This window comes from Hydra viridissima, unplaced genomic scaffold (assembly GCF_058129835.1).
Source record: "Hydra viridissima isolate aposymbiotic clone 2 unplaced genomic scaffold, HvirCarnegie_v1 scaffold_11, whole genome shotgun sequence".
In the NCBI taxonomy this organism is placed as follows: Eukaryota; Metazoa; Cnidaria; class Hydrozoa; order Anthoathecata; family Hydridae; genus Hydra; species Hydra viridissima.
The window spans coordinates 250,751-262,288 of NW_028324310.1; the positions used below are offsets into that span (position 1 = coordinate 250,751).

Sequence of the window (11,538 nt, forward strand, 5' to 3'; positions counted from 1 at the left end):
TCGATCGGTTGACCGTGACATATTTCAAGTTGAAGAATATTTTTTAGTTATTTACGGAACAGACAAAGCTCATTGTAAAACCCTTTTCCAAGTGGTTCGTGATATATTAACCACATTAGATTTACCCATAAAATGATTTAAGAGGGCAATGCTTTGATGGCGCGAGTAATGTTTTAGGAGTTTAATAATAAGACCCATCGAATCTAGAGCAGAGATATAAGAATAATGAATATAGAAAAATATCGAATATAGAATAATATCGAATCTATAGCATAGATATAAGAGCCATCGAATCTCGAGTAATATTTGTATATTGCCAAGCGCATTCACAGACTTTATCAATGTTATCAAGGTAAGAGATATTCTTCAGCTTAAGAGATATTCTTCAGCTAGGGAGTTAATTACGTTCATTCGCCAATCACCGATAGACTTGCTTAGTTCAAAACATTTCAGTAAGAAAGTGACTAGTTGCCCTTGAGATCATTTGTCCAGAGTAAAAGTTTACATTTGAAAACATGCACTGATATTATTACCATTTTACAAGATTCATTTCACAGACTTTATGAAGAATGTTATCAAGGTGAGAGATGTGAGAAAAATGAAGAAATAAGTTTCATGAGCAAAAGTTAACTCTGTCATATGGGATGATTTAAAAGAGGAATGGAAAACTCTTGGTTTAGATGAACCTAAAGATCCAAGGAAAAGAAAGCTACCAATTAAATTTGACTTATATTGGCAGAGCCGCACATTTTCACTGCAAAAAAGCGTTACAATAAAGTCAACAAGGAAGCTATTGGTTTTGTTCTAAGCGGCCTAGCATTAAGGTTTACCTTTGAGTCCCAATTGTCGTAATTGAACACAGAGTCTTTTCTAATCTAAATATAGATCGACTTAAATTGCATGGAGATATGTTTCATGACATAATTGAAGCCAAAATTTAAAAGTAGCATCTTTCAAGGACATTTAAATGTTTGTCCATCAAACAGAGCTAAAAAAATTCATGCACTTAATTATGACAGTTTCAACAACAACATGTACTACAGACCAATCATTCTCTATGTTAAGAAGAATGAAGAGAGATTTAAGAAATGAAATAACTCAGAAAAGTTTAAATCACTTTTCCATTATCAATTTGCACAATGAAGAACTGGATATTCTGGATACGGGGAAGATTGGTAATGAATTTGTAAAAAAAAAAAAACCAATCGAAGCAATATTCTTGCTTTAAAAATTACAAGTTCATAAGTTTATAAAAAATACCACATTTTAATTATTCATGTAGGAACGTCTTTTATTAAGTTCTTTAAAATTTCAATTTATATTTTGAAAAAATATGTGTACCTTACCGAGTACCTTTCTCATTTATTTTCAACTTTTTATTTCATTTCAAATAGATAATAGCCCCTTGTGTTCTTATTGAAGTTAGGAGTTATCCATTAGAATAAGGGAAGGGAAGGGAAGGGAAGGGAAGGAGGAGGGGGGGGGGGGGGAATTTCTGCCTCCTAGCATTTCCATTCGCCCCCTTGGCCAAAATCAAAAGCCGACGCCTATGTGTGTTTAAATATATATATTAGAGCCCTGCAAATCGGCATTTTTAGTTTCGAATCGAATCTCGAATCGAAGCAGGTCTTGATTCGCGAATCGAATCGAATCACTAGTTGAAAGAAATTTAAGTTTTTTATCTTTATTTTTATGTATACTATACAAAATATTACAAAATTTGAATGTTATTTGAACAAACTCTTTTTGTTACTTCTAGCCCAAATTAACCGTTGCGCATTTTGCTCGGAAAGACTATTGCGTTTACTGTCGATCACTCCTCCTCCCACAGAGTTAACTCTTTTAGACGAACAATTTGTAGCTTGAACAGCAAGAAAATCAGTTGCAACTTTTGATAATAAAGGGAAAATGTTACGTTTGTTTTTCCAGTAGAGAATAGAACAATCTGAACGTCCCAACGTTTTCTCTTCGATGTATGTAGTAGTTTCAAAATGTAATTGCTGATCTAAAGTCCATTTCTCTGGTAGAGTACGATTTTTAGTGATATGTTCAAACATTTTATCAAAAATTCCATTTGCTTCAGATGACAAATTTGCTACTTCGAGTTGAATTTCAGCGGGAATCATAGTAATATTTAAATCGTGTTTTTTTTCAGATGTCATTAGATAAGATTTTACGATTTGTTTCTCTGCCAAAGTAAATATTTCTGATTTAAATCGAGGGTCTAAGAAAGTAGCGGTAAGGAAAACGTCTTCACTTAAATCAAACCCCATTTCCAACTGCGTAATAAGATCGTCAACAAATTTACCCATCCCTCTTTTATCCATCAAGCGAAGATAATTTTTCAATCCATCCCAATAAGTTAGAAGTGCTGTTAAAGCGCGTTTCCACATCCATTGGAGGCTTTGACTTAGGTTTTCCTTGAGAAATCTAATACTTTTTGAGAGCTGCCTGTCCAACTGATGATGAGTGAAAAAATCCTACTATTTTATGAGCCTTGCTAATTAATGTAACAAGAATTGGTTGGTTGTGTATAGCTGATTTCACACAAAGTTGGAGTTTATGAGCACAACAGCCTAGCCAATCAATCCCAAGAAGTTTAAGTGTGCATGGCATACTAGGAGTAGTATCGGTTGTAGCTCGGAAAATATTGTCTGAAGTCAAGTCAAATTTTGACAGCACGTTTCTTAAAATTTCTTCAGTGGAAGTAGCTTTGTGTCAAGCATTTATTACTTCCAGATTTACAACTGATAAACAGCATGGTTCTAAAACCCAAGGTGATAAAATAAAGTGGCAAGTAGAAACAAGAAAGTTATCGCCATTGTCGGCTTTAAAGTGATCAAAAGTGATGCTAGGTTTGGAGATTAACTGGCTTTTTATACTTTGTTAGAAGTTAATATATAAATCATCGACCATGTCACCTAAATTTCGAGATAAAGTGGTCGGGTGTGGTGGATGATATTGCCCTTGAGTAAGCACTGAGCACAGATTAATAAAGCCAGATCCAGAAGTTGTCTCAAATGATCTTCCATCTTCAATTACAAATCTAAGCACTGCACGGTCGTAGTTTTTTTTTAATAACTGTATCTATTGGAGGTCGAATAAAATACGAATTTAACGAGGAACTTGATGATTGCTCGATTGTGTTATCGGAATTTTTTTTTTCTTTTAGTAGCAGATGTGCGCTTTTTTGTTGCTTCTACGTGTAGTTTTTTATGGTCACGTTTTAAAAGGTTCCATAGATGAGATAAAGTTCCAGTATTCTGAACAGAATACTTTTTATTGCAATTTTCTTGTTTGCATTGCCAGAATACTTCTTTTTTTTTCAAAGAATTCTTTAACTGCCAATATTTTAGAAGTCATTTTATAGCTTGATGCGAAAATAGCTTGATGTAGCACAAACAAAAAGTATCGAATTTAAAATTACTTTAGTGAAAGCGAAGTCAAACATTAACGACGCAAAAAATAAAAACTAACTTTTGCGTTACTAATTTGCGTTCCGCTCTGTTTAAATCCCTAATCGACAATTAATTTTAATGAAAAGTATGTTTACGTTCCAAAATTACTCTACCACTGAATTTTCTGATCACATAAATATTGATATTTTGAAAACTTTTTAACGCCGTTTGTATGAAAGCATAAAGTAATTTAAATAAAAAAATGATTCGAAAAATTCGAATCATTTTTTTCGAATCAAATCTCGAATCGAAGCGACATTTGATTCGCGATTCGCAGGGCCCTAATATATATATATATATATATATATATATATATATATATATATATATATATATATATATATATATATATATATATATATATATATATATATATATATATATATAAAACTTTGTCTTATTATAATATAAAAATAAAACTGAAATTTGTGGACAAAAGTGCTGACAAAAGATTTTTTTTTAAAAAAAATGACTTTCATTAAAGTTTGGTAGAGTTCTTAAAGTACAAGATATTGTTTGATTCATTGTTTGATTCATTGTTAGATGCTTTATTAACATTGCAAAGTTGAAAATGAGACACCCCACAATGTCTACAGGTGGTAAAGATTTCATGTTAAGAGCTGAAGGTCTATCTATGGTGAATAAGCCCGTTTTAGTAAAGCCATGGGCTATTGTAAGAGGGTCATTATGTGCTATTTCAAATAAAATGTCTTGTCACAAAGGATTTGATCATGAAAAATTAATTGTTAAAAATGAAAGATTTTTTATTGTCAAATTTTTAATTAGAACTGTTATGCCTCTCAAACTAATTACCAAAGGAACATGCTGGTTTATTCATAATTGTGTCACTACTGCGTAAAATCATTCTGGAACCTTTTTGAAAGTAACAGAGACATAGAGGTACCTATGCAAGACATTTCATTATGAGATAGAGATTTGCTAGGTATTTTAAATACAATTCGAATACAAAACCTAACAAAAGCATTATTACCTTTATTATCAATTATTTGTCTGAAAAAGAAAAATTTTTCATTAATTTGATTTCTATTTTGATTAAAATTTTAAGTATGAATGATGAATTAGCCATAAAAGTAACATTACATTTGATATGTAGAAATTTTTCTTTGTTTGCAATTTTATTTAAAACCATAAAACAACCATAACTTTATTTGACATCCTTAAACACACACACATATTTCTATACCTAGACAATCATACATACATATTTCTTATGTACTTTTTTTTTTTTTTTTTTTACTTTCTAAGAGATTATTTGAAAAGCTTTTGATTAACTATGTATTGAAATGAGACTGAGAGGTACGAAAAAGGGGATGTTTGAGCAATCAAGAAAAACAACAAAGTAATAATATTACCTAGTAAATTAAAAAAAGAAAAATACCTTAAGTAAAAAATTGCATCTAAATATTAAGCAAAAAAAAAAAAAGATGCAAAAAATTACAAAAATTTAGTTTTTAAGTTTTACTTTATTCAACATATCAATTTTTGATCTTTAATGAAAAAGCTTCAAGTGAAAAAAGTCAGACTTTGGTCATAAAATATTCAACAGAAAAATTCTACAACAAAAAAAAATGAAATAAAAGACAGTTTACTATCTTTTTCTTAAGCTTACTAGTTGAGAGATAAGATTATATTGACAGGCTATTTCTTGAGTGAGTTTGTCTTTTTGTTGCAAATGATTCACAAGCATGTTTGAAGATTCTTAAATGGAAGAAAAAAAAACCATTAACCATAAACTAGTATAAATGATTATTATTATAAACTTCACATAACCAAACCAATCTCAATTTTAACTAAATAATTTTAATTAAAGGAATGTTACCTTTAACTAATTAATTTTTGGTACAATTAAACTATTAACTATAAACCTTCGTTTAAAATATACACATAAATAACAATCGTATTCTGGAAAGGAATGCTTTCCTTATAAAGTTATCTTTTCTGCCCATCTAATATTCTTAAGTATTTAAGTAAAGTATAATAAAATTATGATAAAATGAAGTCTTACCTTTTACTAGACAAGTGAGTTCTTCTTGGATATCTTTAAGCTCAGTACAACTCATAAGCATTACTAAAAACAATACTTTTATTACAAAATAACAAAATAAAAAAGCATTTTTAGAAGAACAAAATATGGAAGAAAAAAGGAAAACTAAAAAAAACAGCAACAACTTACATTCCTTTTTATACTTGTTCCAATACTTTTTACTTTTAAATTCATTTATTAAATACTCATCAGTGTTTTTAGAGAGTAAAATATCTTGGTTTTTAATAATTTGAAATTGGTTGTGAATTCTATTTTCAATTTCTTTATTTATAACTTGGATACTTTCTTTCTTTTTGTATAGAGCATTTTGATTGCAAGTCCTTTTTTCATACTGTTGAGACAAAAGAGAATTCTTCTTTGCAACTTTCAAGTTACGCTCAATAATTTCAGCCCATTTGTTTAAACAAAATTGATGAGCCATTGTAATATGTCCGAAATGTTTTGAATGAGATCCTTCGAACAATGTAAATTCATCATTTAAAACTACGGGAAAAATCTGCTCATTTGTTATTTGATTACATATTTCACACTTATTTTCATCACTTAGATCAATGCTAACAAAGGTATCATCATCAACACTCTCCTGTACCAGGGTTTCCATTTACCTAAAAAAAAAAACATCAAAAAAATATCTATTTTTTTAAAATCTTTAATATTTATTTTTATTCTTAACAGAAAGATTGTTGCATTTATCATGAAATGTCAATGAATCAATATAGTTTTTTAACAAAAATTTACAAAAAATCTGTTACAAAAATGATTAATTTTGGATTTATCAAATAAAACATTATATATATATATATATATATATATATATATATATATATATATATATATATATATATATATATATATATATATATATATATATATATATATATATATATATATATATATCTGTTCTAACCTATCCTTACTTTTTTTTCATTAACTTTGTTTAACACTCAATATTAAATAAACTCAAATATCTACAGTACTTAACAATAGTTTCAACGCAATTGGTAAGAGACATCCACTTTTACTTCTATAGTTAAAGGTAAAAATATTCAATAGAATGTATAAATAAATCATTAAGCATTTACTTTATGACGTAATTTCATTTGTGATGCAAATAGAGCTTAAAGCCAAATATAACTTAATGCCAAAGTTTTGTTTGAACTTTGAAACGTCATTTGTTTTGTAAGAATTGTGATTACCGTCCATAGCATCATCAACATTTATTTTATGACGTAATCATATATTTTTTTTGAGTTTTAAGCAATGGTTAACACATTAATCGAAAACGTCGAAAGAGTTTTAAGTAATCAAACAATTAATGTACGATTTTAAATTCATTTTTAAGATATATTCAATACCTGGCCAGTCTGTAAATTAAGTAGTTATTGATATTTATAATGTATGAAGTACACGGTTTTAACTTTATGAAAATCGTTTACCGTAGAATTGATGATTTTCTTTACACTCCTCTAAAATGACGCAATCACAATTTAAACTTTTGAGAATTATTACACAGGAAAAAGCTCTCACCTTTTGTGCGGTTTTAAACTTCATCTTCGGTTAAAATTATGTCTTCACCATTAACAGAAAAAGAGATTTCAAACTTACTTGAGTCATGTATTAAAGCCAAAGAGTTTTCATATTCACCGTATAGTAAATTTCGAGTAGGTGCTGCTTTATATACTTCATGTGGAAAAATTTTCACTGGCTGTAATGTTGAAAACGTTAGCTATGGCTTATCGATATGTGCTGAAAGAACAGCCTATGTCAAAGCAGTCAGTGAAGGTTATACTTCTTTTAGGGCCTGTGCTGTCTCTACAGATGTCAAAGATACTTTTACTTATCCATGTGGTGCATGCCGTCAGTTCATGTCAGAGTTTGGTGATGTAGAAGTATTTTTAACATCTGATGATAAAAATCACACTGTAACAACTCTCAATACGCTTCTACCCTTTTCATTTTTAAAAGAAGATTTATTAAAAGGCCAGGGGGTTCCCGCAGAAAATTTTTGAAACCTATTAGACTATTTCTCAATATTCTTGGTGTTTCCTATTTGTTGATCAATAAAAAGATTATGATCTGAAAATTTTTTTGAGCACACACACACACACACATATATATATATATATATACATCTGTGTGTATGTTTGTGTATGCTCTGTGTGTTTATATAAACTTGAATTTTCTATAAGCAGATTATATATAAATTTATTAAATATAAATATATATAGATATTAAAAATTTGTAATATAAATGTGTGTTTTCATGTGTGTAATTTGTGTGTTATATATATATATATATATATATATATATATATATATATATATATATATATATATATATATATATATATTTATATATACATGTATGTATGTATGTATGTATAAAAAAAAAAAAAAAAGAAATAGGTATACAATATAGGTATTGCGCATATAAATAAATATAGATATAAATATAGGTATAGATATATATTTATATTTATATAGATGTATCTTATTATTGGTTAAGTTACGGTTTTTCTAAAAGTTACTTTTTTGAAATTTTTAATTAATTTTGTTGTATAATAGTATTAAAGTTTTATAAATGTATGTGGTATTAAAATTCAAGATTAAAAATAACAAATATAGATTCAGATTCTTTATTTAAAAAATAATGTTTTGAATATTTTTTGTTTTCATTTTTGGATTTTCTGTTCTCTTGTAGTGTATTAAATTTTGACAAAGAATTTGCTTTTTTATCTTCTTCTTTCTTTTTTTTTTTATGTCAACATCCATCCCTACATCATTTAGTTTATTTTTCATGTTTAAAAATATCAAAATTTTTATCTTAGGTTGATGAAAAATTTCAATAACATTAGTGATAGATTTACTAACCGGTTGAGCTTGCTTTAGTAAAAGGCAGTTGATTTTATTCTTGAGAGTTAGATTTTTAAACTATTAACTTAATTCCTATTTTCATATCCATAAATATTGTCCCATGGTTAAGAATGCACAAACCTTACAACAATTTTCAACTCATGCAACAAAAGTTTCAAAGATATCTCACCTAGTTATCCTGCTGCATAAAGTTGCATGAAACATGAGAATTGGAGCTTTTGTTATATAGAAAAAAATTATTTTCTAAAGTGTTTTTTTATCAATTTGAGCTTTAAGAACACTTTAAAATATAAAATAGCAATTAAATTCAACTAAAAATAATAAATTAAAATAAAACAAAAGAATTTTTTGTTGACTTGACTGTCATCTTGATTTCAATATGGAATGTATTGGAAAAATCAGTTCAAATTAAATCAAAAAACACTATATTTTTAAGAAACAAATCATAAAACTATTACCAAGCAATGCAGACCCTTTTTTGTTGGATCAATTGTTTTCCATTTAGCTTACAGTGACCCAGATGAAACTTAAAATGGCAAAAAGTCAGAAAAAAGAAAGATAAATTCTTTTTGTTTTTAGATTTGAAATGTGGAAGTAAACAACTATTTGGTATAAAATCAATTTTAAAAAATTCCCTCTTATGTTGATGTGTAATTTTAAATATATATATATATATAAAGAGATAAATACCATAACATGATATTTCCAGTCATCTTTTCTTGTAAACAATCTTATTTACCACCACCTTACAATAATTTGATACTTTTGTTATAGTACTGAGTGGTTATATTAAATTTAGGTTATATAGATTTTCTTTAGATTTAAAAAATTAAAATATGAATGCCCAATTTTAATATAAATACTATCCTAAAAAAATGTTCCACATTCATTTTGAAAATGAAACATAGCTATAATTAAATAAATCATACAGTATTTACTGCAAACTCCTTTAAGAATAATTTTTAATAGATTTACGTATGGTTTTGTAAAATGCAACACCCCCATCACTTTTCGTTAAGAAAACAGTTTTCGGATGTTGGTGTAATAATAAGCAATTTAATATTTACATTCATTTTGAAAATTAAAGAACCCCCTTACGTCTTATTACAACATTTGGTGATAAAGTAATTTAGCTTAGAAAGTGAAGTGATAAAGTTGAATCTATTTTTTAAAAGTCGAGTCTAAAACCAAATAATGAAGCACTGGCTGAACTCTCCTTTTAAAACTTGTTAAAATTTTTGATAATAAATTAGGTGAGCTAAATAGGATTGTGCATATTTTTACTTTAAAAGTATGGTGAATCATAAAGTTACTAGAATTATAATTTTAATTGATTTAAGTGAAGGTTCTAAAGTTGTAAATTCTTTCAAGATGCAGTCTTTCACAACTGCGTCTATTCAATCAGCAAATTCGGCGGACGGTCAAGGCTTGTTGGTTTTTAATTTGAAAGCGTTGCTCGGTGCCGGTGGATTATTAATCGTCGTTAATCACCGCAATATAGACATCAACCATGGCACAGTGGGCCAGAATTCACTTTTACTGGACAAAATTCGTAACTAATTTAATATTAGAGCTATATTCACTAAAATTAGTATGAGTACTAATATGATGTCTGTGCTTTTTATGAAGGTAATATTTTTTTATTTCGTTGCTATGGATACCTTTATTTTGCTTAGCAACAACCTATTTTGTTATCTGCAGATATTTTATAAGTGCTATATTCACTAAATTTTGGCATGAGTACCAAAATGAGATCACACTTCTTACAAAAGTGATAATTTTTTAAATTTAGTTGCTATGGATACTTATATTGCTTAGTTACTGGATACTCTCCTTAGTTACAAAGTAGTAAATTGATATTTGAATATTTTATCGGATTTTTGACCCACCTATATTGAATAACAATTGAGTATTTAGGTAAATAATGTTTTAGGAATAATAAAAGCAAAAAATAGTGCAAGAAAACATTGTCAATTTTAAATTGCATCAAAAAATTATAAAACAATAATATCGTTTGAACCTTCCCATCAATCATTGTAAGTTCAATAATACAATTCACTTCAATAGAAGATCTGCAAACCTCTAATAAAATCATACCCAAGCTTTCTATCTCACTTTTAATGTACTGATCTTCTTCAATCACAGATTCCTTGGATTCCATTTTGTATGCAAATCTTATGGGTCTACAATAGGCTGTGGAGGACGACTTTTGATTTCTCCAAATAGGCACCTTTTCGTTGCTGTTGTTAAATCCAGTCAAATCCAATGGTACTAGACAAGTAATAAATAATGATTCTTCACGCTTTAAATCTCTGTTAATGTCGGGTTCTGATAAAACTTGTTTATAAATGCTTTAGCCAGTAGCACCATCAAAACTAGCCTTACACGTTAGTGTCATTGTTTTTATTGTTTTGTCGTTCAATATCAAGTGCCTTAGCACAGGTGCCCGAACTGCACAGATTCTTATCAAAGTATGAATTATTAAATCTTTTAAAGGAACTGAAGCTGAATAGTCCTCCACTGTTATGTTTGCAGGATTACATTTTAATTTTGCATCTCTGACATCATTGTAAGCAGGGTAGATGTTATATTCTTTCTCCAAGGCTCCACTTCTAATTAATTGATAGGAAGCTTTTGTCAGACTTGCATCATATATTAAAGCCAGTGCTTCGTCTGCTGAATATTTAGTTGCTTTATCTGTATTTGAAATATTTAAAATGTTTTTGGCAGCAATAACAATAAATTCATCTCTAAATTTTTTATTAGCAGCAAAAAATAATTCATTGGATGAATGAGATTCAATTAAACAAGATACACGCCGTTTTTTAGTTTTATTAGAACTATTATCAAATGCAACTGGTTTTCGAACACGTCTTCTTGCAGTTGGTTCATTGTCTTTTTTTCTGACAATTAAATATTCATTAAGCCAGTTTACAAACTTCTTTTCAAAATTTTTGACAGTATAGTTTGCAGATTTCCACTTTTTTTTATACAAGTAAACAAATCGTTGAACAGCATGTCTAAAATCAACGTCTTTAAAATCAGCAAATTTTGGCTGAATAAATTTTAATATATCTTCAGTAATATTTTGTTTTGAAATACTAAGATTGTTTTTTTGGAGAAAATTATGAATGTCTAAGTT

General features: G+C 28.2%; 2 protein-coding genes across 8 annotated transcripts; one reads left to right on the forward strand and one right to left on the reverse strand.

The window, feature by feature from the left end:
- Positions 1-4,505: 4,505 nt before the first annotated feature.
- Positions 4,506-9,110, reverse strand: LOC149881531 (uncharacterized). 7 transcript variants are annotated; one of them, XM_090067438.1, is made up of 4 exons: positions 9,087-9,110; positions 5,653-6,128; positions 5,485-5,547; positions 4,506-5,177 (listed from the first exon to the last, which is right to left on the reverse strand). In XM_090067438.1, exons 2-4 carry the CDS (start codon positions 6,122-6,124, stop codon positions 5,068-5,070), a joined length of 645 nt encoding a protein of 214 aa, XP_089923564.1. In that variant the 5' UTR covers positions 6,125-6,128; positions 9,087-9,110; the 3' UTR covers positions 4,506-5,067. The 7 variants fall into 7 exon arrangements, with proteins under 7 accessions (XP_089923564.1, XP_089923561.1, XP_089923559.1 ...); XM_090067435.1 differs by lacking the exon at positions 9,087-9,110 and adding an exon at positions 6,879-6,949; XM_090067433.1 differs by lacking the exon at positions 9,087-9,110 and adding an exon at positions 6,606-6,720.
- Positions 6,950-7,795, forward strand: LOC149881532 (putative cytidine deaminase). The gene has a single exon (XM_090067439.1). The coding sequence runs from the start codon at positions 7,089-7,091 to the stop codon at positions 7,530-7,532; it is 444 nt and encodes a 147-aa protein (XP_089923565.1). The 5' UTR covers positions 6,950-7,088; the 3' UTR covers positions 7,533-7,795.
- Positions 9,111-11,538: the final 2,428 nt, after the last annotated feature.

Excerpts from the sequence above, each read along its gene's own strand:
- LOC149881531 (XM_090067438.1), bottom strand. The coding sequence starts at position 6,124 with ATGGAAACCCTGGTACAGGAGAGTGTTGATGATGATACCTTTGTTAGC. Across the intron at positions 5,548-5,652 it reads GAACAAGTATAAAAAGGAAT|TAATGCTTATGAGTTGTACT; the intron begins GTAAGTTGTTGC and ends TATTGTTTTTAG. Across the intron at positions 5,178-5,484 it reads ACTCACTTGTCTAGTAAAAG|AATCTTCAAACATGCTTGTG; the intron begins GTAAGACTTCAT and ends CTTCCATTTAAG.
- LOC149881532 (XM_090067439.1), top strand. The coding sequence starts at position 7,089 with ATGTCTTCACCATTAACAGAAAAAGAGATTTCAAACTTACTTGAGTCA.